The sequence below is a fragment of the Notolepis coatsorum genome (assembly GCF_963971535.1).
Source record: "Notolepis coatsorum genome assembly, chromosome: 3".
Classification (NCBI taxonomy): domain Eukaryota; kingdom Metazoa; phylum Chordata; class Actinopteri; order Aulopiformes; family Paralepididae; genus Notolepis; species Notolepis coatsorum.
In genome coordinates this window covers 41,022,210-41,049,194 of record NC_140167.1, presented here as the reverse complement: position 1 = coordinate 41,049,194, position 26,985 = coordinate 41,022,210, and the positions used below count along the sequence as shown (strand labels likewise).

Here is a 26,985-nt window from a genome sequence, read left to right as displayed (position 1 = left end):
CTGTGAGATAGTTTGCAATCCACCCAACTGCATGTTCAGAAAAACCAATAGCTGTAAGCCATCCAATTAAAGTATCATGGTCAACGGTATCAAAGGCCTTAGAGAAGTCTATGAAAAGAGAAAAGACAGCACCGCTTGCTAAGGCTTCAGTTATATCATGTATCTTCGTAGCAGCAGTAATAGTTCTATGGTTTTTGCGAAACCCTGACTGAAATGTAGACAGAATATAATATTTGCTATTAGGTATTCTTTTACTTATTCACTGACTGGGAATTCAAGGACCTTAGCCAAAGCAGAGAGTCTGGAGATATGTCTATAATTATTTAAAGTAGTTGGGTCCTCTCCTTTCAAGAGGGGAATAATAAAGGCAGATGTACAGTATGCTTGTTGACATGGTAAGATAAAAGAAAATTGAAACCATGTATCAGCTATAAATTTAGATGCCAGTTTTAAAAAGACAGGCTCTTAAGTGATCTGGCCCAGGTGGTTTTCTAGGATTGAGATCTTTTAGAGCTTTAACAACCTCTGTTGTGGTAAAGGGAGTGAAGTTGAAGACCTGGACATTGTCAATAATTGGAGATACTCTAGAGACGAATGTTCAGAGTTGAACAAGAAACCAGGGAAAATAAAATTATTATTAAAATAACCTTAACAGTTTACATCCTTGTTGTACTGGATGGCACCTGCTATTAGTCTGCTGTTGCCCCCCTTTCTCATTGAACACCTCCTCCCTGTTCATGTATGTATTATGTACTACGGTCTGTGGGAGCTCCCCTGAAATTTCGTTGTATACTGTGCAATGACAATTAAAAGTCTATTCTATTCTATTCTATTCTATTCTATTCTTGCTGCACCTACACGTGGAGGACAGGTGCACTGTGGGTCTCTGGACAGTTCCCTGCTTGTTTATGTAGTAGTTGTTGCATTTTATCGTTGTTTTAATTTTGTCTGTGTGTCCGCCTGTGGTGGATTTGCTCAAAACAAACACTGAGCTGCATTCCAGAGTGCTGACAGGGAATGTTATGGCGATGGACGGTCCTGTTTCACTGGGTGGAAACTGTGCTGTTGCAATAGAACTACGTCCATAAATCAATCTACATGATGAAGGGGGTTCATGTTTTAGCTGTGAACCACGCCAGCACTGTGTCTTGTTGTTGTCCATCTGGGATAACAGATTATCCAGCTGCAAACTGATGAAAGCTGCAATTTTTTAGATGAATTGGTTAATTAAAAAGCCACTTTGCTATTTTGGACCTTAGACCCTATTCACGGTCTGTCTACTATGTAGCTGGCACATAGAGACCATCATCTCACTGATCAGTCCAGTATTGTGCTCGTTATCCGTTATGGATTGTGGATAGAAAAGCTTTTTAAAATGTTATCATCAAACTGACTCAAAACACAGAAATAGCTTTGAATTATAAAACACAATTGTAGAACATAAAAAACACACACAAGCTAAAAACAAATTAAAGATCAAATCTGTACCGCTAGGCAAAAGAGCCCTCTTGGTTTTCTGCTTTCTTTCATAGTTTTCTTTGGTTTATTATTGTAGAAGGGTGGATTATCCCTGCTTGTGGGAGTAGTAGTACACAGACACTGGGTAGTAGGATACTATAGTATTGGACCTATATGTACCCCCGTCTTTGGCCCAGAACGTCGTTCTGGAGGGCTTGCAGTTGGAGTGGATGGGGCCCAGGATTTACTAACCTGGGGATTGGTACTCTGGTCTCCCTCGCCTTCCAAGGCGGTCAGCAGTAGCTCCCCACACACCCTCACTCCCTCAGTACCTCCGACAGCCATCCCACACCCAGTGACTGTCAGTTCAATAGTATTATTGGGCTTCCCTTTAAGCAGTACCCTTCCTTGACCACCTGTATAGACCCTTCAAATGCTATTCTGTAAATGGGGTGTAAGGGTTAAATAATTATGCAGTCACAATATTTACCCAGAGGTTAGAATAGCAAATGGAACTCAAAGAAAGAGACACACACAATGATCCCAATTAGGTCTACTTTAGTGAAGCCTGGGCAGGTTATACATTACAACGTTAATTCTTAATATATGGCACCGGGTGCTCTTGTTATCAATGTAGGGGAAGCTCTTCCCACCATAGGCACCTAGTGCTCAATACATTAAAACACCCCGCTTGTACTGGGGGAACCCAGGCATAAAATGTAGACACATTGGGAATTCAAGAATCAAACAATCAAATAAACAAATAACCAAATAAACCAAGTAAATGTGGGCCCACGTTACCAAAGAAAACCTAACCTAAGCCGGCTTAAATTGTTCGGGGTACCCCTTAGACACTGGTTGTTAGCGTTCACTTTTGATACACGTGGTACTGTTAGTACTTAGCCAAGATGGCGGACCCACTCTTGTCACCGCTAGTCCGGATGACAAGATAGCGTCGGCGATCCGCGAGCACAGCCAGCAGGCTGGGCGAACAGCAGGCAGTGGTTAGCTGGCGGAGCTTGCTGTATGGCGTCCTCTGCTGGTGGGAAGAGGCGTCCTCTGTACCGTCTGGGAAATGTCCACCGCTGCTGTTGCTGGCTTGCTTCTGTCGCGCGAGCTAATACTTTGGCTACCCTAAACACAGCTAAGCTTTGGGTCTCGACGCACCCTCCTGCTATTCGTTACACTGCTAACACAACATGGCTGGCTATACCACCGGTCTCTTCAGCGCCTCGCGCCCGGTAGTCTACTCAAGTCAGACGGAGCCGTTAGCAGCATACTACTATACCGCACACAGTAACTACTATAACCCGATAACGTTAGACGTTAGTCTCGTTAGCTCTAGACATTAGTCCTTGGGTTCGGTTTCTCTTACTCACACACTATCGCGGATACTTCTAGGATAACCCGTCACAAGTATGTCTCATCACCCGCCGCTCGCTCCAACGGGGCTCTCCTTTGTTGACTTCTTCAACGGGGCTATTCCAAAGCACACGCCCGCTGTGGCTGTGACTGTTCACGGCCAAGTCCAACGCCGAAGAGAACTTCCTGTTCCCCTCGCCTCCAGGTAATTCCCTCTTCCTCGTTGCTTGCTTCTCTCCACTGCTCCACCTGCCACCACTGCCACTCCGCCCCCTGCTGGCAACCTCCACTGGTCCCACGCAAGGACCGCTCCAGAAAGGGAAAAAGGGCTCAATGTTATTGCTAGTAATCCATACTGCATCTGGAGAAGAGCAGCACCTCACCTCGTCGTTAGACTGGGCGAGCTATCCAAAGGAACACTGTTAGTCTATCCAAAGGAACACTGTTAATCACACGTTATACACACACAGGGAAAGTAACAGTTAGTTAGCACTACTGAATACTTTGTAGAATATTCAGGCTGCTACATTATGTCTGTGTTGGATTTGAGTTGGCATAGTGGAGGGTTTGCTATTACCTTTTGTCTCCCACCTTCAACCCCCCTCCAGCCCCCAAACCATGCCACCCCCCCCCCCCCCCCCCCCCCCATGTCTCTCCCCCCTCCCCCCTCCTCCTCCTCCCCCCAACTCACCCCCCTCTGGGCCATTTTCCCCAGAATCCCCCTCTCTCTCCCCTATAAAGAGCCACGTCTGAGTGGACTCTGGAGCTCACTCGGGGACACTGGGCCGGTGTCCCGGTTGGGTCATCCAGGCCATAACTCTAAATAAACCCGTGTTTATCAAGTCTATCTTTGACTATCTGACTCATTGATCAGGGTTCAATTCCCTCACACTGGCCACACCTCAGGCTCTATTTTAGCGCTATTTTAGCTCTTCTTTTTAGCTCTTTCTTAGCCCAATGTATTTTTCCATCTTTGTTTTTAACACATACTAAATAATTGTATGTTATGTAGTAACTGTTTTTAAATGACTGTTGATGCTGTGGTGGACATCTGAATCTCCCCTCTGGGATAAATAAAGGTTTTCAATCAATTCAATCAAACCTCAGGCTCTGCCAAGAGAGGTCTGGAAACATTCACATTACAGTTACTATACAGCTATAATATATATTTATAATATACAGTGTAATACATACAGATATATAGCAATAAATATAGTTATTATACTGTGAACATCTCCAGAGCTCTCTTGGCAGAGCCTGAGGTGTGGCCAGCATTAGCAACCCCTCCACTCAAAGCCAACCAAAACAAACATGTGTGTTGTCTAGAGGTCGCTGTGGTATTTCCTCGTCCCATATTTACCGTTCCTTGCATTTAAAGCTCTGTCAGTCACGTTGAGAATGAAACACTGTTTACATTTGTCCCCTTCCAGTTGCCCCCTGTGATTTTGAATCTGCGTGCCCCTGGACTCTGTCGAACCACAGTGGCCGGAGTGACTGGTGGGTCACGTCACCAGAGCAGCCCAGAGCGAGCGCACAGGCTGCCATGTCGATGCCTTTCAGCGACGATTCAGCGGGAAGCTCAGACGGTAAGAGGGGAGGGACACCCAGAGAACACTGTACATTACGACTGGAGAATACTTACGCTTTGTGTAGTAGTAATGATAATAATAACAATAATAATAATACATTTATTATAAATAATAAAAATAAATAATAAACTCCTTTACTAGAACTCAAAAGTTGCTTAGTAATGAAAGACATTCAGCGATGAAAAGACTTTAGAATGGACAGATTTTTACCATGCTTTACATTACATTAACATGATATTATTGTCAATGTCATGATTTATGATTCAGAATTAATTTCTACCCTCCTCTCTTATCATAGGTCACTTCCTGCTTCTGAAGCCCTCCCTCGCTGCAGAGGCCTCTGGGAGTTGTGAGTACCATCTGACCAGCCCGGTGTTGCCGGGCAGTGGTGAACTGTGCCACTTGCAGCTGGGTCTCTATGAGGCCGATCCAGTGATGGGGAACCTCACTCTCCTGGTCAAACCGGTTTTCTCTGGTTCAACCATCAGCACCACAGTTATCATCAACCACCGAAGACAAGATGGCAGAAGGTCAGCCGTTACACAAGCTTTTTTGTTTATTTTTCATTCTCACATACAGTAGTGTCCATACAACTCTACAATACAATACAATACAATACAATACAATACAATACAATACAATACAATACAATACAATACAATACAATACAATACAATACAATACAATACAATACAATACAATACAATACAATAAAATACAACAGTGGTTCCCAAAGTGGGTGCTGCGGTGCCCTAGTGTGCTATGATAAATGTGTGCCGGACACAATCTGCTAATTTTACATTCTAATTAAATATAATACAGTTTACCACGCAGCTTATAAAAAAATATTTAATTACATGTCAAAACGAGTTATAACGAGTTATGACATATCAAATTCTATACGCTATACTCGCTACTGAATGCGTGTCCTTTACATTGCAAATATGGTTTCTCAACATGTGTCAAGTGCTAATGGGCAATAGTGTTATTAACTTATTTGTTCTAAAATATTTCCCCAGAATTATTGTTTCACATTGCCAGACCTTTCTCCATGCTTAATGCTCCGGACAGTTGGAGACGAATATCCCTCTCTTGTGCAAATCTTGTTTCACAATCTCTCTCAATCATCTTTCTCTGGTCTCAGAAGTAGGTGCAAGGTTTTTTTTTTTTTTTTTTTTTTTTTTTTTTAATAGCCTATGTCTGTGTCTTTTTAACTCTGCTAAATGATCATTCACTAATATTTTTTTCTGGAAATAATTTTCATTGAAATTGTGTTTTTATGGGCTCATTCATCAGGATTGGAATTTGTATCTGAAAATAGTGTGACTCATACCGTAGCCATCCAGATTAAATATGCTACAAACAAAGTGATGGTGTTGTTAATAGCTTACGTTTTGACATGTTGCCAAAGCTTTTTATTTTCTTCCTTGAAGAGTTGTGGTGCCATGGGGGAAGAACATATCTTCAGGGTGAATTGGTCAAAAAACATTTGGGAACCACTGCAATACTCTTACTATGGTACAGAGTAGTTACCTGTATTCATTTGGGATTTATTTTGTATTCATGACAGACAGGTTGTCAATTTCACTGACACAATGTCAACAGATAACCTATGTCTCTTCTTTACAGATTGATTGAAGTGGATATCTGACTGATCTTTGCCATGCAGAGCCGTAGATCTGTGACTCTATGTTGTTGAGGATATGTCCTTTATATTGATCTGAAGCCAAGGCACAGTCCTCTCAAGACCAGCTAAAAGCATGCTTATATATCTGGATGCAGACCGGACAGAGGTGGATGGCCTGTATGTAATGAAGTTGTACATTTTGTTAGTGACTGTGCAGTAATGCACTGGCCAATCCCATTAAGGCAAGCTTCTGGTTCATTGGTCATATCCACCTGGAGATGTAACTGTAGCAGACAGTACTCTACTTTGAAAACGTGGTTCTTGCCAAGTCCATGAACATTATATGCGTGTGTGTGTGTGTGCGTGTGCACGTGCGTGTGCGTGTGTGTGTGTGTGTGTGTGTGTGTGTGTGTGTGTGTGTGTGTGTGTGTGTGTGTGTGTGTGTGTGTGTGGGTGTGTGTGTGGGTGTGGGTGTGTTAAGAGGACTATCCCACCGGACAGCACTCTGTCCTCTGGACTTGGCAGTAACAACAGCCACCGTTACGATGACAGAGGCACTGTACTGTTGTGAGTGCCGTCCTTGGGACGAGACATTAAACCGAGGTCCAGACTCACCGCGTTCATAAAGAGCAGGGGGGTTCCCCAACGTTCCCGGCCAAATGCCCAATCAGGTCTGACATCAAGGCCATCTAATTATCACTCTCCCTAATTGGCTGATATCATCCTTGTCTCCCAAGCCTTTCAGCACATTGTGTAAGTGTGCTAGTGCCGCTGTATGGCAGCCACTGGGCCCAGGTAGCCCAAGGTTGGGTGCTACACATTGAAAAGCAGTGTTAGTAAGAGGAGAACTGTATAAATGATGCAACAATTCATTCATTCAAATTGTTTGATGCTGTTGCTTAAATGGATGGATGAATGGCAGATGGATAGATAGATAGATAGATAGATAGATAGATAGATAGATAGATAGATAGATAGATAGATAGATAGATAGATAGATAGATAGATAGATAGATAGATAGATAGATAGATAGATAGATAGATAGATAGATAGATAGATAGATAGATAGATAGATAGATAGATAGATAGATAGATAGATAGATAGATAGATAGATAGATAGATAGATAGATAGATAGATAGATAGATAGATAGATAGATAGATAGATAGATAGATAGATAGATAGATAGATAGATAGATAGATAGATAGATAGATAGATAGATAGATAGATAGATAGATAGATAGATAGATAGACAGACAGACAGACAGACAGACAGACAGACAGACAGACAGACAGACAGACAGACAGACAGACAGACAGACAGACAGACAGACAGACAGACAGACAGACAGACAGACAGACAGACAGACAGACAGACAGACAGACAGACAGACAGACAGACAGACAGACAGACAGACAGACAGACAGACAGACAGACAGACAGACAGACAGACAGACAGACAGACAGACAGACAGACAGACAGACAGACAGACAGACAGACAGACAGACAGACAGACAGACAGACAGACAGACAGATAGATAGTTAGTTAGTTAGTTAGTTAGTTAGTTAGTTAGTTAGTTAGTTAGTTAGTTAGTTAGTTAGTTAGTTAGTTAGTTAGTTAGTTAGTTAGTTAGTTAGTTAGTTAGTTAGTTAGTTAGTTAGTATGGGAGCCGGAACTAATCACAGAAATATTGGTAATCATATTTGGAATATTGTGCATCAAAAGGGAAAAGGCTGTATTTTTCTCGAGTTTTCTCTGATATGCTGAGTTTTCTCAGCTGCAAGATCTTCCCTACATTTTCAAAAGCCTAGAGAAAACTTGTCTTAAGCTTGTCTTATATCATATGCATGTCAAATTCATTATTGATTATTATGACTGCGTGCCTTTGGAGACCTATTTCAGAACCTGAAATACTGCGCTAAGAGCAGCCTTCACTGACACCAATTCCAGGAATATGATTTATAGATATACATTTGTCTGTTCATGAGTTGGCATGGGTTGTCAAATACAAATGCAGTTACTAGTAACAGAGATACTGAATAAAATAACGTGCATTGCGATGCTTTTGTTCTCGGCACACACCGTTGCAAATATTATTGTACATTTCCACTACTCCAAATCAAGAAAAATACAAATGACTATAAAATTACTTTTGGCGGTGGACATGATGGTCATGTCAGACACGGAAAACTATGTTATTAGAACCGGCTCCTCATTCCTCCTTATGTAAAACAGCCCATGAATTTTATATTTAGGCTATTTATCATTCTTATGTATGAATAATTCATTAGATGATAGACTTTAGAAACTAAATCTTGAACATGGGTCAATTTGAATTTGAAGGATAGACGTGAGCATTTAAAAAAATATATTTATTTTCCGACGCTCATAATAAGTATCATGTGTAAACCTTTTCTGCTCTATAAAGCTAATTTTGTTTTCAGAACAAATATTCGATTCGATTAGATTAGATTAGATCAGATTCGATCAGATTAGATTAGATTCAACTTTATTTAGTCTACAGGTTGTGTAAAAAATCCACACCTGATTTAGCAGGAGAGGGAAGTTGGGGTGTGCTTGCAAGGACTGCTGTTCTACACTCTTAACAAAAAGGGTGCTAAATAGCACTAAAAGTGGTGTTATGTGTTACTGTTAAAGTTTCTGATTGTTCAAAGTTAAAGGGGGGAGGCATTCAACTTCAACACGCTAATGAAGCCAGAGCAACGTCAGCATTTGTTATGGGGGGTGTTTCTATAACCCAAGAGCAGAACACAGGCACAGGAGAATGGAGCGGTTTACAATGTTTAATGTATTAATGTAAGCAGGAGGGGGTGAAGGGTCCAAGGGTAGGGAGAGGGGCTGGAGACGGGGAACAGGGAGTGGAGGTGAGACAGGCCGATGGCGTGGGTACAGTAGGTGAAATCCAGGGGTATTCAGGCTGGTGGAATCCGTGGTCGTGGTGTAGACCGGAAAGAGTCTTCATTCTGACTATTATTCCACCATATCCAGTGTTTTGTTTGTTTGTCTCCCTGACAGACTTCGATAAAGGGATTGGGGGAAAGGTTAGTAGAGGACTCCCAGGTGGGTTTGAAAGTGAAAGTGTCTTGATACTATTGTACACTAGGGGTAGTCACTATCACTGGGCTTATAGGAGAAGTGCAGCAGGTAATTGGTTGTGTGTGTGTGTGTGTGTGTGTGTGTGTGTGTGTGTGTGTGTGTGTGTGTGTGTGTGTGTGTGTGTGTGTGTGTGTGTGTGTGTGTGTGTGTGTGTGTGTGTGTGTGTGTGTGTGTGTGTGTGTGTGTGTGTGTGTGTGTGTGTGTGTGTGAGTGTAAGTGTGTGTGTTTGTGTGTGTGAGTGAGTGTAAGTGTGTGTGTGTGCACGTATAAACGTGTCTGTGTGTGTGTATTAGTGCCTACAGTACACGTCTGTGCCTTTTCATTTGAGCAGATGCTGAATTTTTCCCTGTTCAGCTTCAACCTCAGCTACAGCCTCACATAAACAACAAAGATGTTAAAGCTGCTCACACAATCACACAAAAGGAGCAACTAATAAACAGAAATGTTAGTTGCATAAGGCACATGTCTCAAATGATGTATCTGTAATTGTTTGGTGCAGGGCTGAGTGGGAGGTTGTGGAGGCTCATATCGGCCAGGTGGACCAGCCATTCCAGGTGACCCTGCTCTACACTTCCTGTCTGGGGAAGGAAGGAGCCACCTTGGCCCTGGACTCTCTGGAGCTTAGAGACTGTGACCTGGGTGAGTTGGGAGATATAGTACCACAGGGCATCCAAAAGTATTTCTGTCCGAGGACAGCATTTCAAGATGTCAGTGTGTACATTGAAGTAGAGTCTGCAAACTGTGCTGCTCCCATCATGTATCCTGTCTCAACACAAAATGTGATGTTTTGAGCTACATGCCCTTCATCATAACTTTTTAACATAACTTTAATTAATTAAAGATAAAGATTCAAATGTAAAGCTGTCTGCTATCTGAATCCCAGATGGCCCATTCATATTAAATACAATCAAAATGTTGTCAATAAATGCAATGTGTAAAAGCCTGAAACAACACGTGTGTTGAGTGTGTAAAACCGCCTTAAAAGTGAAACTAGGCAGGTGGCTTATCCTACTTTTTTAAAGGTTGGTTTAGTAGTGGTGCAGACATAGTAGTAATACAGCACGTTACTCAATGTACAACTGTAAAATCTGGTGTAGAGGTAAAAGCACTCAGCTGCAGCTACCACCACAGAGACCCGGGTTCAATTCTTGGAAGCGGTACTTCCGGCTTGGTCAGACATTCCAACGAACACAATTAGCAGTGTTCACAGGTGGGAAGCCGGAAAGGATGTTGTTCCTGGTCGCGTGAATATTTTCCCTAACGGGGTTGCACTTCCGCATTCGGTTTGCACAATCTGATTGGCCACTGACGTTTCTGGTCATGTGACATGTGCGCCAATCGTGTGACGCCTGTTTCTATCACCGGTTAAGCTTAGGCACTCTTTCGAAGTTGGTTAAGGTTAGAGTTTGTCTTAGAGCATGGCGATAGAACACCAGCCCTGATTCCAAACTCTAACCTTAACCAACTTCGAAAGAGTCGCCTAAGCTTAACCAGTGATAAACTAGGCGTTAGGTAGTTTGCAGGCTGTTCGAGGCGGAAATAGTGATAGAAACAGGTGTCACGCGATTGGCGCACATGTCACATGACCAGAAACGTCAGTGGCCAATCAGATTGCGCAAACCGAACGCGGAAGTGCAACCCCGTTAGGGAAAATATTCACGCTTCCTGGTCATTGCATTAGCGAGTCCTACTGGTCTGTTACGCTCTCCCAGTGAAACTCCTTGCTGTTTAGTTTTAGCTTAGTTTATTTTGTTTATGAAACACTTTATGTACATTAATCATTTGTAACGAACAACAATATGGGTGCACCAGATTTTGCTAGAAGAAGCAAATTTCCATCGACGAATAATGTACAATACAGACATACAGTCATATACAGTAAAAGTACAAAAAAATACAAGAATACAGTCATAAAAAGCCAGCCCTCCCTCCATCCCTCCACCTTATATGTATATGAAATGAATGTATATATATGAAACATTTAATTCTTTCTTTCTTTCTTTCTTTCTTTCTTTCTTTCTTTCTTTCTTTCTTTCTTTCTTTCTTTCTTTCTTTCTTTCTTTCTTTCTTTCTTTCTTTCTTTCTTTCTTTCTTTCTTTCTTTCTTTCTTAAATACCAAAGGACCACAATGGAAATAAACCTCTGGCTCACTTGTGTCTAAATAAATAAATTCAATAGTTATGTTATTACCTGTGTGTTATTATGTATTTTATAAAAATGTATGTCTGTTTTGTGGGATGCAGGTCATCATGGCCTAGAGCTGGACACGGACTGTGAGGACTCTTTCCAGTGTGATGCTGGTGGCTGCATTGACCAGAGCCGCGTGTGTGACTTCCACAGCGACTGCCCTCTCGGAGAAGACGAGGGCTTCATCTGTGGTATGTTACGAACCAGAGCCATCTAGGTCGTCTTCAGTTTGGCAATCCAAGCTCTAGCCCTAACATGAAGTGTAGTATTGAGGAAAAGACAGAAGGAAACAGAATCAATGGTCTGGTTTTCAAAGAAGACGGGGAAAAGCAGTAGGGGTTAGCTTCCCAAATCTGTCACTTGATCAGTCAATCAAGATCACAGGCCTGCTCTCTGTTGGCAGTCGATTCGATAGTTGATTCAAGTTTTTTTTTATTGGTTGGTCCGGCAACAAAACAAATACTGGTTTTCTAAACAAACTAATTCCATGGGTTGCGTTACAACCAGCTGAACTTTATTGTTGATTAGTTCCGGCTCCCAGAGTATGCATGCGCACTCATTCCCATATATTTATCAGCTTAACCCATAATACTTCTCTATGAACTCATTGAAAGCCAGCCCATACAAAATGTGAATCAAAGGAAGGAAAAACGAGAAAAGTGTTCTATTCCTCTCATTCCTAACAAGTATGGCATGCCCGATTGTCTCTTTTGTGTTTTGACTCACACACAGTTTGAAGGGAATCATGTGCAGTCATAACAATCGGATCACTTCACTCTGCGACTCATAAAGGCTAATCAGTCAAATTGTTGACGGCCGACAGTGAGGGTGCAATTTGACGTAATGGTACTGGTATGTTGATTTCCATTTTGAACAGACAGAGACAGTGAATGAATTTGACATAAACTATCAAACTTAATGACCGCCCTCCTTTGTCCACCAGCCTCATACGCCATCTTGAAGTATCACCTAAAGGTTTGTGAATTTGTGAAATCGTCCACATGAGCCAGGAGAAGACTCCAATAAGCTACACCCCCTATAATGTTCTCAACGTGTGTCATTTGTGGCAGAAAATACTTGAAAACCCTACGTAACGTCATGCTGTGCAACAAAAGATCTTCGGAATTGCAGTAACATTGAATGATGAAGTGTGTGTGTGTGTGTGTGTGTGTGTGTGTGTGTGTGTGTGTGTGTGTGTGTGTGTGTGTGTGTGTGTGTGTGTGTGTGTGTGTGTGTGTGTGTGTGTGTGTGTGTGTGTGTGTGTGTGTGTGTGTGTGTGTGTGTGTGTGTGTGTGTGTCGGGGTTCTTTCTAGACTCCTCAAAAAACTCCCACAAACAATGGCGTAGTCGGAAAAATGGTCTTGGTGTTGTTTTATTTCCCAGCCTCCAAGGTGCAGAGGTGACATTTCATAACAAGTGACATAAACAAAATAAATAACTAAACTATACTACCTCTGCAGTCTATCTTTATCTTTATCTTTATCTTTATCAGATGCGTTCCACAATAACGGCATCTGATAGACAAAACACTTACTGGGTGGCGCTTCCCTAGTTACCCATTTTGCAACCGTTATCTGGTGAAGCACCACCACAGAGACAAACAGACTAACAATACACATACGGCACTTCCCTCAGTCACCTACAGTGTAACTGGTGCAGGGCAAGAACCCAGAACCTTGGGCACGCAGCCCTCATGACACCTGCACTCCTCCCCCTCCACAGGTGCCACACATAATTAATTAACAAGACTAAACAGGTGCTACACATCAATTGAATTACCGTTTCCTATACACACATTATCTAAAAACAACCTCCAACACCAAATACCCTCACAACCCAATAAATAAATACATATACACAACACAATAAATAAATATATGTATGAATGGATATATGAATGTATGTATAAATGCATGTATGCTTAGATTAATGGATATGTATGCATGTTTGATTATGTATGAATGTATATGATGAGTGAAATGTTGTGTGTATGTGTGCGTGCGTGCTGCCCCGGCATCAGTGACAGACCCACTCTGTCACAGTGTGTGTGTGTGTGCGTGTGCGTGTGTGTATGTGTATGTGTATGTGTGTGTGTGTGTGTGTGTGTGTGTGTGTGTGTGTGTGTGTGTGTGTGTGTGTGTGTGTGTGTGTGTGCACATGTTTCTGATAGATAGTTCCAGTTCAGTACTATTTCAGTACAGCTTGTTGTGAACCCAGAATCCACAGCACAGCAAATAACTAAAGCACTTACAGTATAGATGTATGGGCACGTATATAACATACTCCTGCAGCATAAGGATCCTATTAGAAGAATGCTACCTCCATTGTGAGCCCCTCCTTTCCCCAAGGTCCTCTCCATTCTGGACCTCTCAGCCATTTGATTGTTTTATTGTATGGACCGAAGCAGGGCCATTTGCTTCAGTCAGAGAGAGTGTTTTTCTTTGCATGGAATGATGGTTGTTTTGATTGAGTGCTGAGAAGGAGCGAGGGAGGGCGGGAGGGAGGGGGGGAAGGAGAGAGAGAGAGGGAGAGAGAGAGAGGGAGGGAAGAATGTGCTTGTGTGCGGGTGGTCAGAATTGCAATTTTTTTTTTTTTTTTTTTTTTTCTCCATTTTCCTCCGATTTTCTCCCATCCCAATGTTAGTCGTATGCCAATTCCCAGTCCCTTCCTGGTCGCTGCGCACTTACCCCCCACAGTCAGATCATCTGGGAGAGTGGAGGCTACCACGTGCTTCCTCCGACACACGTCCAGCTAATCACCGCTTTTTTTCACCTGGCAGCGCGGATTCTCATCGAGAGGGCGTAGCGTGTGGGAGGATCACACTATCCCCCTCAAGTCCTATCCGCGCTTAGCAGGCGCCCCGACCGAACTGTAGGAGTCGCTGTTTACAACGACCCGGACCCACCCCGCCAGCTTCTCCCACCCTCTAATACAGCCAATTGTATTAGTGCAGACGGCCAGCCAAGCTGGTGACAACCCCGGAGCTGTGAGCTGGATTCGAACAGGTGAATCCAGCTCACAGCTCCGGGGTTGGTGACGAACGCAATCTCCGCTCGGTCACCTAACCGCCTCAGAATTGCAAATTGTAATGTGGCGAATAGGAAAAACTGGAAGGTATCAACTGATTATCTGAAAACTATTTTTCATAGCCTGCATCAATAACACCATGATGAATGCATTATGCCATGGCTTAACCCTTTCACTACCACACTATAGAAGGTTAACCTGGTAGTGAAAGGGTTAACCTTCTGTAGTGTGGTAGTGAAAGGTTAACCTTCTGTAGTGTGGTAGTGAAAGGTTAACCATCTGTAGTGTGGTAGTGAAAGGTTAACCATCTGTAGTGTGGTATTGAAAACGTTAACCCTTTGTAGTGTGGTAGTGAAAGGGTTAACCTTCTGTAGTGTGGTAGTGAAAGGTTAACAATAGGTTATGACTATAACCATGTTCTGTTAATAGTGGTGACGCTCGGCGTCACTCATGCACTATCCTCGCATATGTGCATGCGCACTGAATAAAATTCCACAATGTACCTTTATCCCAGTATTCGTCTGACCACACCCCTCGTTAGCTTACCTTCATAAGCAGGTGTGTGGTCACCTGCTCTCCTCCTTCCCAAGCTTTCACCACAAGGTGAGATCAAGGGCTGCCGCGGCGTCGGACGCCAAGCGTCACCACTATTAACAGAACATGGTTATAGTCATAACCTATTGTTCTGTATACATAGTGGCTCCGCTCGGCGTCACTCATGCACAAGGGAGGCCGAGCGGGAGCCACCGGCCGACAAATACACCCCGCTGAAGGCCCCCCACAACCATCAGAACAGGGAGGGCCGAGCCCCCCCGACCCCCCCTAATGGAGGGCACCCCCCCTATTGGAGGTATCCCGGGAGGGCGACGGACCCGACCGTGCGAAGAGGCACTCAAGCAACTCAACGCACAGGGTGAGCAGACCGTGGCCTGACCCCACGACTACACACACGCACAACCCGCATGCCACCCGGGAACGAACGGAGGGAACAACCTCGTTACTGCCCCCAGAATCACGGGGTCAAGGGCAAACCCAACCCCGTGGCAAGGCCGTAGCAGCGGAGCGCGAAAGGAAGGCCCAGACCCACCAAAGGGACTGGACCCCCTGGAACGGGGGCCCGGAGAGGTCCATGATGCCAGCATCAAGACCCCACCAGGAGGGCACTCAGTGACCCCGCCCCCCACATCGCCAGCGTATTCGGACAAAGGCCCCTCAGCCGAGCGGGCCCTGTCCCCCCAATAGTACACTGCCTGGCACACTGACCCTGCAGTACAGACAGTCAGCACGGCCGCAATAACAAGACTTACCACGGAAGCAGGCAGCGCACCGGGGAAAAAACCAGGCAACAGGCTGTTAACCCGAGCCTGGAGACTGCGGACGAGACAGGCGCCAGAGGGGACAGCTGAACACAGCCGCCCCGGCGGAAGGGGCGTATGCTGGCGTTGTCGTCACCATGACAACCCTCCCTCAAAGCGAAAGCTGACACAATTGGCAGACGTCACGAACGTGCAGGGGCACACTCAACCGGGCAACCCGGGAGTTGACACCGCAACGACACACCAGAGAACCAACCACCCAGGCATTACCCTATGCGGTGGTCGGTCCCATAACCCCTCAGGAAAAAAACTCCAAAACGCACCTGCGGCACCACCGCAGTACCCACGTTTCAGTTTCCAACAGGGTTATCCCGGGCCTACGGGTCAACGAAAACATTACTTCGGACCGGGCCCGGCGATACGGGGAGCACAGGGTCCCCCGAGGAGGTCAAAGACCACCCCAACAGGCCCCTCTTCGCCACGCATAAGAGAAGAGCAAAAGAAATGGAGAACCAGCCCCAAACACCCCGTACTTGGTATTCCCAGGAGGTCACCCAACCAAGTACTAACCAAGACCAACCTGCGTGGCGGCCGAGATCTGACGAGATCGGGCGTGTACAGGTTGGCACGGCCGTAAGCCATTACGACAGTGTAGAATACAATGTACCCAACAAGGGCTCCATAGCGCTTAACCCTGTGACACCCGGACCGACCTGGCATTTTTCCCCCTGAAAAAAACCCAAGTCCCTCAGGGTACCAGAACAGCAGATCTGCATCCCCGGCGGACAACGGGTGCAACTGATCCGGACCAGCGTGTCCAGAACCAGTCCCGTGCCCTAACCACGCCGATCTGCCAACTCCAGGAGAAGGGGCAGACATGCGTGTTGATCTTAGACATGAAAAGAAGGCGCCACCCAGACGTTCGGTGCGAACCGCGCCCGGCGGCCCACCCCCAGGGCGTGAAACCCTTCTACGTATGTTCAGATCCATTCTGTCATCATCCCCCGATATGAACGAGAATCCGTCGACAACCACACAGGTCGTCGGAAGAGGAAAAACCCCCATCCCAGTTGCTTTATAAAAACGCTGTTTTAACCCCAAGCAACCAAGGCGCACCAGTCAGTTACTTAATGTCCAACAGAACATCCCGAACTACCACTATGTGTGCGTCGGGTATATCCACATCAATAAATAGGCTATTTAGACCATTCATTGAATCCCCAAGGCGCCCAGGGGAACGACAATAGGGGTGAGATGCAACCAACTCCAACTCTTTATAATAATAAAGAAGAAGCATCAGCAGTATAAACCCAACTGCACAGCTGGGAGTAAAAACTGTTTACATTTTTACATCCAGTCACTCCTTTTGTCAAAGAGTATAGACCGAACTTCCCCAGAAGCCTTCCCACACGAGTCGCAGTTATGAAAAAGACATGTCAACTGTGAGTCACGTGACCAACTGACTCAAGTTTACACATAAAATCGAGCGTAGCAGACCCGTAAGCCCTACGCTCTAACCCGACACTTTAACACCACAAACCTTACGTAAAGATCTTAACTCATGGAAGCCGTCGCCATAGCAACGTATATGCTATGACGGGGGGAAACCCTGTACACGACTCCTGTTTTGTAATAGGAGTCGTGTCAAGATAACCCCCCCCCCCCCCTGCCAAGACGTTGAACGGCTCGGCCCCGACTGGCTCAGCAGAAATGAGAAAAAATCCCCTAAACCAATCAAGTGGGAATGAGGGGTTTATTCGGCACCCCCTCACACAACCCCTTCTTCCCTACACACCAAAAACAACTGTAGCATTTTGAGACCTTCGGTAGAATGCCAAAGTATAGCATAAGCTAATACAATGCCCGCTACCCACAGAATGTGAACAGGATTTATAACAAAACAAGTCGTGTGTGTGTGAATCCTACACCCGCTTTCTATGTTGTACATAGCAAAACACTGACAGAGAGTAACGGCCAAGCCGTGGAACGTGTGTGCACGAGTATTACTGCAACTAACACAACAGTGTTGTGGCTCAACATTACTTTGCTTAAGCAACAGAACATACCACCAGCTTCTACCTGCATGTGGAGCGTCAGGCTAATAGAACCTTTCTATGACTGAGTGTATGCTTGCAGACCTTGCTTAATATCGTAACACAACACGACTCATCTCTCAATGTAATAATGCAGATTCACATTTCGCAACCCCATCATATGTATTAGTGAAGAAACACACAGTTTGTTTGGCCAATAATATAGTCCCCTTTTTTAGGGAACTATCTATTTATTTTTTACGGCACAAAATCATGAGGGGGCCGGGGAGGGTGTAGAGGGGACCACAGGGGGAAAAGTCACTTTAGCGGCGTCTGCCGCCTCGAGCCGCTCGGGTTTTGCCACCCCGAGAAGCCCCGGAGGGACGGTAGTGGATCGGCTGCTGGTCACGCCGTTCCCTACCGTCTCCTCCGGTCGTGGATGGGCCGGTGGCAGCAGAATCGCTGTCTCTCCTCCTGGCCTTCTTGGAGGGGCCAGCAGTGGCGGCGGAGGCAGTGGTAGGCACGGCGGAGGGAGCTCGACGTCGTGGAAGCCTTCTGACTCCACCGGCAAGGACGGGAGGCGGAAAATGGGGCTGGAGCACGGACCGCTCCTCTGCCATCTCTCTGCACGTTGAGGTCATCAGCTGCAGGGCCTTCCCGAATAATCCAGCATCGGAGAGGTCGGCCGTCAGAAGAGGGGCTCTCTTCTTCTCCGGCACTCGAGCCTGCTCCAGCCAAAGGTGGCGCTGGGTCAGGGTGGCCAGGGCGCACATCTTCCCCGAGGCTATAGCCTGCACCTGGGTAAGATGCAGGACAGCTCCTGCCGCCTGGGTGATCTGATCGCATTTTACCTCGGTCAGACCCGTGCCGCCTGTCATTATCCCCGATACAAATCTAGCCAGGTGCGTGATGTTAGAAGCCGCAGCCAGCGATTGTGTACCAGCGATAAATGACTGGTCACCCCAATATGCCAATCGCCTAGCCGATCTTCCATGGAGAACCGGCTTGCATAATGGTTCCCACACCACATCCGGACAGAGGAGAGCGGCCATCGGCCTATCAAGCCGTGGCACGCCCTCTCTCATACCTTTGACCAACCCCAACACCCGCGTAACTGGTGCGTAGGCGGGGGTAAGTCCCATGATGTGAGACACCACCTGGCCCTGACGAACATAGGCCCCCATTGATGGGAAAAATGGGTAGACAACGTCCACCCCTCTCACCGGGTGACACTGCCAGAGATGACCTATGAGATCATCGGGGGCAGGAGCAGGCAATGGCTGCGGCAGCGGCACGCCGTTTGCAGCGGCAGCTACCGCCATGAGCTCGGGAAACAAAGCCTGCAGTTCCCCCTGCTGACTTTCCTCCACCGAACCCGCATCCCTCACATCCCTCACTTCGACCAATTGAGGAGCCACAGTCTGATGTGGCTGATAGAAGGGCATCCTGCCGAAGAGGCCGAGGTGGTTCCCCGACATCCTCGAACAAGGCGCCCCAAGGAGACATTTCTCCCCCCTCCGGTGTTTCCTGGACGGGAGGGATACTCGCCTCCACAGGGCCTTCAAACAAGAATCCGTCCGACTCTTCCATGAAATCCTCAGTTTCCATCGGACATGCAGAGACTGACGCATCCTCGCTGGCCTCCAGCAATTCCCCAAACCCAGGCCGTTCACGTCTGCAGGCCACCATCTTGCGACGTGAACGGGCAGACGCGAAAAGCTTGCGTCGCAAATCCTCCGGAACCAAGAGAACCGTCCGCTCAACAACGGACGATTCCCTGGAACCAGAGTCGAGATCATGCCACCGCCGGGGCGACGGCACCGATGCATCGGCTCCTATCCAAACTATCCATCGGCTGTCTCCTGGGCTGGGTCGGCAACCACGAAAGTGGCAGCAGCCCCGCACCAGTACGCACGACAGAGGCGGGAATGGAGAACCGCTGGTGAAGAGTGGGTCTACTCTCCGAAGTAGACATTATGACTTAGCTTTTTCCTTTTGAATAGGTATGAGAGAAGAAAAAACTAAGCACAATGTAAACACGTCTCAACTCTTTTCAACTAACAACACGTCAAGTGGGGATCTACCGAGGCACTTCCTTGTGGTGAAAGCGAGAAGGAGGAGAGCAGGTGACCACACACCTGCTTATGAAGGTAAGCTAACGAGGGGTGTGGTCAGACGAATACTGGGATAAAGGTACATTGTGGAATTTTATTCAGTGCGCGTGCACATATGCGAGGATAGTGCATGAGTGACGCCGAGCGGAGCCACTATGTATACAGAACCTTCTGTAGTGTGGTAGTGAAAGGGTTAACATCATGTTTTTGATCAATTTCAAGGAATGATTTCAAAGGGCGAGCTGTAAGGACAAAAACTAAACATTTCTAAAAGTATGATCTGACCCTCATTGGGGGAACATCTCAGGTGCATTTGCCTCCAGCCCCGTAACGTAAATGTTCCTCCCAAAGCTCGTAGCTTCTCTGAATGGAAAGTCGGGATGCACTTGGCTGGTAACTGGCTGTTGGCTAATCTAGACCCTCCAGTCAAAGGATTAACAATTCATCATGACCTGAAACTGTAATACTGCTAATGCAAGCAGCATGTTGCCTGCCAGCACACAGCACTCTGTCCTGTTGGCCTGCTACTGTACGTTCCCTCCTCCGACACCTACACACACACACACACACACACACACACACACACACACACACACACACACACACACACACACACACACACACACACACACACACACACACACACACACACACACACACACACACACACACACACACACACACACACACACACACACACACTTCTAATTGCTTTTCATCGTACTCTCTCACACTCTCAGAAGCTGGCTGAGTCTGATAAACCAATCCTGTTTAAGTGAATTTATATTGTTCCAGAATATTTTAGCTCATAGTGTTTGAATGGTTCATCTAACCAAGGAAACTATAAAAGAAGGATAACAATGCAACAAATTAATTTTGTGATTCTGACATCCGAGGTAATAATCTGTTTAAATGACAAGGAGACGGCTGATCCCCTTCAACTCATTGTCGGCCAAACTAAAAGTTCCCACACCAATGTGCGTTCACACGCTACACAGTGGCGTGATGACCCTTCCTTCTTTTATAGTTTCCTTCCATATAACGAAGGAAAACCCTTTGCCTGTGTCTAGCCTGCGTTATCTTTTAGAAATGCCTGTTTCTGTACAGGGCTCTTCAGTAAATCCATGGCTTTTTTTTACGTGATAAACCATAGAATTATATTGAAGAAACCTACACAAAATTTAAGAATGGTCGTGCTAACAAATTGTTAGCTCCTTAGAATATACGTTCCTCTACTTCTTTATTTCTCTCTCTCTCTCTCTCTCTCTCTCTCTCTCTATCTCTCTCTCTCTCTCTCTCTCTCTCTCTCTCTCTCTGTCCATCCAATCCAATGCCTGCATCGATTTCTTGGACAAGAGGCGACACATTTGTAACCTAAGTTTATCATCATACCAGTATCATTTATACCAGTACCTTTACTGACCATGTGTAAACCTTCAGCTGAAGGAGAACAAGAAGCTGATAGTCCTGTGTTCTCATGCAGCACTTGAATAACGAATGTGTTCATTTGTTGCATCGTCTCCGGATTAGAGGGTGAAAGTCGGGGGAACTGAGACATTATCTGTGTGTATTCTAGAAGCAGGCAAAGGAATATGGGCAACCAAGGACTTGTGGGCATTTCAGCTGACTGTCAAGGTACAGATATGATACAGGTCTGCCTCCTCCACAGACGCTCTGCCGCCTGGCGCTCACTGTTCGTTTGAGGGGGACGCGTGTGGTTGGTCTGTGTCCAATCAGCATTCGGCATGGAGGAGGGTAGCGGGCGACGAGCTGATGGAGCGAGACGACACGCAGGGGGACGCTCTGCAGAGTACACCAGGTATACTGTGTGTGTGTGCGTGTGTGTGCGTGTGTGCGTGTGTGCGCGTGTGTGTGTGTGTGTGTGTGGTCATTCTTCTCAAAGATATATTATACTAAATACTGTTTTGAGAGGAAATGTTATTCACAGAAGATGACCCCCACTTGATTCTTTCCACATTTCTCATGTTATTCAGAATGGCAGGGGCCATTATTTTCTTTTATAACTCACAGAGATTTTTCATTAACCCTAGAGACCCACCATAGACCCTGGGAACCTGACGATTAATTTGAGATGCAGCTCAGCGCTGTGTGTCACATTTTTCTCTAATAATGTCAGTAATGTAATTAACATTGCGTTTTGGTTAGGCACCTATCCAAATGTTGAATGTTTAGAATGTATAAGGGCTTAGAACATTATGATGGAAGTGTATGATGGCCATTCCCATTCACAATTATGTATCTTTAATTGTTGCAGAAATGTTTGGGTTGATACCATTTGTAGTCTTTAAATATGATTTTTAAGAAACATGCTTCTTGCCCAATTGACTTCCACTAGCATTACTAACAAATGCTAATGATTTCTGCTGTTGGTATATAAGATTTTGGTCAACATGGTAAAAAATCCACATTAACTCATTCTCTGCCACGCTGTTTCCGGGATATGGCTATGCGCTGCCACGCATGAATGAATGAATGAAAACTTTATTTAACAGATTGCAGAATGGGTACAATACAGTACGGCTCAATACATACAATTGTTAAGGGGATGCAGACCTGAGAAAGACGTTTGTCTTGTTTCCATCAGGGTCCCCCATTTTCAATTCATATAGACATATATGACATACATGACATACAGATAGTCAGTACTGCTACATCTATACATTTATGACATACCAGATTTGCAAATACAGTACTGTTTGTGATACAGAAGGAGTCAAGAAAAGGGAGTATATACATTTGACGTAGAAACTGTACATTGGAGGTTGGGTGGGGGGGGTTGGGTACATTGGGATATTGACAACCATACTGGGTAATTTACATTGGAGGTGGTTGGGGGGGGGGGGGGGGCGGGGGGCATACTGTATAAACAAGTAACACTGTACATTGAGGGGGGGGGGGAGGAGACACTGTACAAACAAACACAATTGTACATTGAACTATTGACAAAACCATACTAGGTAAATGACTGTACATTGGAGGGGGTTGGAATGATTGGGTTAGGATATTTACAGGGGCCAGTGTTGAATTGCAGTCTCCCGTAGGTGTCCCTTGAGAGAGGTTTTGAAAGTGGGTAGTGATCCACATTCCTTTACAGCTTTGGGTAGGGCGTTCCACATTGATGTGGCATAATTGCGAAACGTGTTTAGTCCCTTATTTGAGCCGAATCTGGGTTTGACATGATTTGTGGAGCTCCCTCTGGTGTTGTGATCGTGGTATTCACTGACCTTTGGGAAGTATTTTGACATGTACATGGGTACCTTGGTCGTGTAGTGTATCTTGTAGACCAGGCCCATTGCAAGTTGTTGTACTCTGTCGTCTACTCTAAGCCATCCTAGGTTGTCGAAGTGGGCAGGGGTGAGGTGGGTTCTAGGAGTAAGGTCAAGCAGTAGTCATTAAACCAATGGAGTCAGTCACCTTGTTTGCAGGGCTATAACTATATTCTATATTATAGCTATGGATGCAATACTATGGCCCATTTGACATCGAGAATCTATCATTCAAGATGTGAAAAAGAAATAATTTTTCCATCCATACATTCCCGTTTTATACCGTGGTGAATATAAGTATGGTTTTAGAGCGGTTTAGGGTAATTCCTGGGAGGCTAGTAATAGCCTGCGACGTGTATTATATTAAATCCATTGGCATTTCGTCCCTATACACGCTACAATAAAAAATGTAAATGCATATGGTCGCTATTATGTTCCATCATGAATGCATGAAAGGGGGGGGTCGTTTCTTATTAATTCATTGTCAATAGCGGCATTCGTTAGTACAACAACATACGCTGATGGCTATGAAAACAAGGCACAATCAAGCTGAAATTGACGTTAAATTGCTCTTACCTGTGGCCAAAAAGAATATTCCAATTATTTGATTGCCATCTGGTAGATCGTATGTCCATTTGGCCCACGACATAACCCACCACAGCATAATGAATCGGGGGTCCCGAAAACGATTCAATGCGATCGGGTGAAGCCCTAGCTTCAGGTTATTAGAAAAGTCCGCCCGGACCAATATAATCGACGCACAGCTCGTTACAATAGAGTTTCAAAGGAAGTGCAATACCGGCCGCATCCTACCAGGCGGCGGTATTGGACTTTTGCAATCTCAGACTCATTCCCTATGATAACACCAGGCTCCCTGGATGGATAATGAATGGAAATAGCGAATAAAAGAAATAACAATCAAATAACGAGTATACTTGTTGTTGGCGTTCAACGATTGGCGGCCAATAATGAGTTTAATCGTTGTTGGCAGAGAAAGAGTTAAGACAACAAGACATTGAGGAACAACATAGAAAAATTTCATTCTGTGATTTGGTATGAAAAACTTTTGACATTTGCAGATTTCCGTTAGAATTGAATTTTTTCGCCAATTAGATGGTGAGAACTTCTGTTCTGGAAATTGCCCAGAATTATTGTGAATATGCCTAGGAAAGCCATACATCCCTTGAACGTGCTAGTTTTTGTTTGTAAAGTTTCATGATGCTGTGATTATCCTAGAGGTCACAATAGGTAATTTTATAAAGTAAAGTTTCAAGAAATTGTAAGAATTTAAATTGTACAATGAAATGGCTACTATGGGGACTACCATCGCCACACATGAATGCAACTGGGCTCATTGCATCCACAAAAGTCATTTTCCAGTCATACCCAATGCATGCAAGACTGTTCCATGACCCCAGTATGCAAAATTCATCAAATACACACTTTTTTTAATAGGAGAAAATAACATTTACACTGCATGCAGGAAAACGGCATGGTTCTTGCCCAAAACTCTGTGGGTTTCAAAAATTACCATGCCAGTTTTTCACTCACCAAATGCCTAACTTTGGAGCATTATTTAACCCCCTCCCTGACAAGCTGGCATGGTACCAAATGGATTCCCATTTAGTTTCATATGATACCAGTATCTTCACTCTAGCTTTAAAACTGAGCCCACGACACCCCGCCCCCCACCAGCCCAGAGGCAAGGAAGCCCCTGCGGGACTCTTGAGGATTAATATTTCCCTTTTCTAAACAGCAATTGCCTAAAGGCTTAGTGCAATAATATCATGTGAGATTACTACTGTATAGAAATACATTAGAGATTGTGTCTGGTCACAGAATGTGTCAGAGTGCTATAGACCTTTTCAAACTTGACAACATAACCAGGGCCATGGGCATTTCCCGTTGTGGTGTTTGCTAATATAATAGCTGACAGGAAATACACTTGTGGAGCAGTGAACATTATTGCCCCAGCCCTAGTGGCTTCATGTTAAACCCATGGAAAGTGATTTCCATACAGTACAGCCGGTTCAGGGTTCGCCTGCTGGTTGTGCTCCAGCTTGGCTCTGGCGCTGAGTCAAGGCAGCCCAGTGTTATTTATTGTTTCTGTGACGGGGACTGAAAGGCTGTAACTTCCCCCCCTGATCTCCATGGTTTTGTTGACAGCAGCTGTGTGTCTCTGTCGGCTTTCACGTGTCTCACTCATTGCGCTCCCCTGCAGGGCACTTCCTGTTTCTACGGGTAAGAGAGAGTGGTTCCAATCAGGAGGCGTCGGTCCAGAGCTCACCCTTCCCCTCTCCAATCTCAACCAGTGCCTGCCAGGTCAGTGGATTTAATACAGAATTAAACAGTATAACATCTATTGGGTTGCGTTGCTGTGCAAACGTGATTATCAGTCAATCAATCAACCAACCAACCAATCAATCAATCAATCAATCAATCAATCCATCAACCAACCAAGCAATCAATCAATCAACCAAGCAATCAAACCACCAATCAATCAATCAATCAATCAACCAATCAACTAATCAATCAATCAATCAAGCAATCAGTCAGTCAGTCAGTCAGTCAGTCAGTCAGTCAGTCAGTCAGTCAGTCAGTCAGTCAGTCAGTCAGTCAGTCACACCATTGTATCACCAAACCTTTGTTCAATGAGTAACTAAACCCATGGTAATTTTGCTGCCCTAGTCTAGTGGTTGATATTATCTCCCAAAATCTGTGAGGTCAGAGTAGGCCTACCTCAGAGTACAGATGGGTCTCATTCCGGAAAAATTTTCAAAGAGTTATTCTGGAAGACTTATCTTGGAACCACTGAGACAGAATCAATGACAAGTTCACTCTGAGTCCCCAACGTGCTGGTAATATGTCTTAAGTGGCTGAAACGGTCGCACAAATGATATGATCTGATATCTGCTTGGAGAATGGCATTCTGTCTTAAACTCGAAACGCGCATTCCCGTTCAGGTCATTTGCATACAAAACAACGCCTCCAGAGCTCCTTATAAGGCAACTAGTGACGCAGCTGTGTGAAAATGGAATGGCGGAAGTGCTTTGCGAGTCTTGCGAGCCATCAAAACTAGATTAGATTAATGTATTGGGATCATATACAGCTCGTGGTACACCTGCCGCAGCGCGCGCACACACACACACACGCGCGTGCAGTACTGTATATGAATGAATGAATGAATGAAATATAATATATATAGCCTACGGCGGGCGTAATGAATGAACGCAGTATGGCTTATTATTCCATAATTAAGCCTATACTGTTCATTCGTAGGCGCACACAAGACTTGTTATGGAATATTAATGCAGTCTATTTCCACCGATTAGTTCTTATTAGTTCTTAGTTCTTATTTATTTATCTTTCAGTTATTTCAGTGTTGGTGTATAGGCTATATAGTGTATTTCAATATAAGTTCAAGTGATTAATGATATATTCGAAGGAATGCAGGTTTATAGCTATATCAACCCCCTCCAATGTACAGTAAATTACCAAGTATGGTTTTGTCAATATTCCAATGTACAGTTTTGCTTGTACAGTGTAAGTCTATCCCACCCACCCCTCCTACCCAACCTCCTCCAACAGTTTCTACGTCAAATGTACTCTCTTTTCTGGACTCTTTTTGTATCACAAACAGTACTGTATTTGCAAATCTGGTATGTCATAAATGTATAGATGTAGCAGTACTGTCTATCTGTGTCGTGTGTGTCATATATGTTATGATTAGTTGAAAATGGGGGACCCTGATGTAAACAAGACGAAAGTCTTTCTCTGGTCTGCATCCCCTTATGTAATTGAGCTGTACTGTACTGTACCCATTCTGAAATATGTTAATAAAGTTTTCAATCAATCAATCAATC

The 26,985-nt window shown here is 44.9% G+C and overlaps 1 protein-coding gene across 1 annotated transcript in view; it reads left to right on the top strand.

Moving 5' to 3' along the window:
- Positions 1 to 4,807: 4,807 nt before the first annotated feature.
- Positions 4,808 to 26,985, top strand: part of ltk (leukocyte receptor tyrosine kinase) — a gene marked incomplete at its 3' end in the record, with an annotated part of 101,998 nt that continues 79,820 nt past the window's right edge. Inside the window, exons 1-5 of the mRNA XM_084309368.1 lie at positions 4,808 to 4,939; positions 9,658 to 9,797; positions 11,402 to 11,536; positions 21,505 to 21,654; positions 25,344 to 25,444. Coding sequence (XP_084165494.1) covers positions 4,845 to 4,939; positions 9,658 to 9,797; positions 11,402 to 11,536; positions 21,505 to 21,654; positions 25,344 to 25,444 — 621 coding nt within the window. The 5' untranslated portion in view covers positions 4,808 to 4,844. The remainder of the gene's footprint in view (positions 4,940 to 9,657; positions 9,798 to 11,401; positions 11,537 to 21,504; positions 21,655 to 25,343; positions 25,445 to 26,985) is intronic.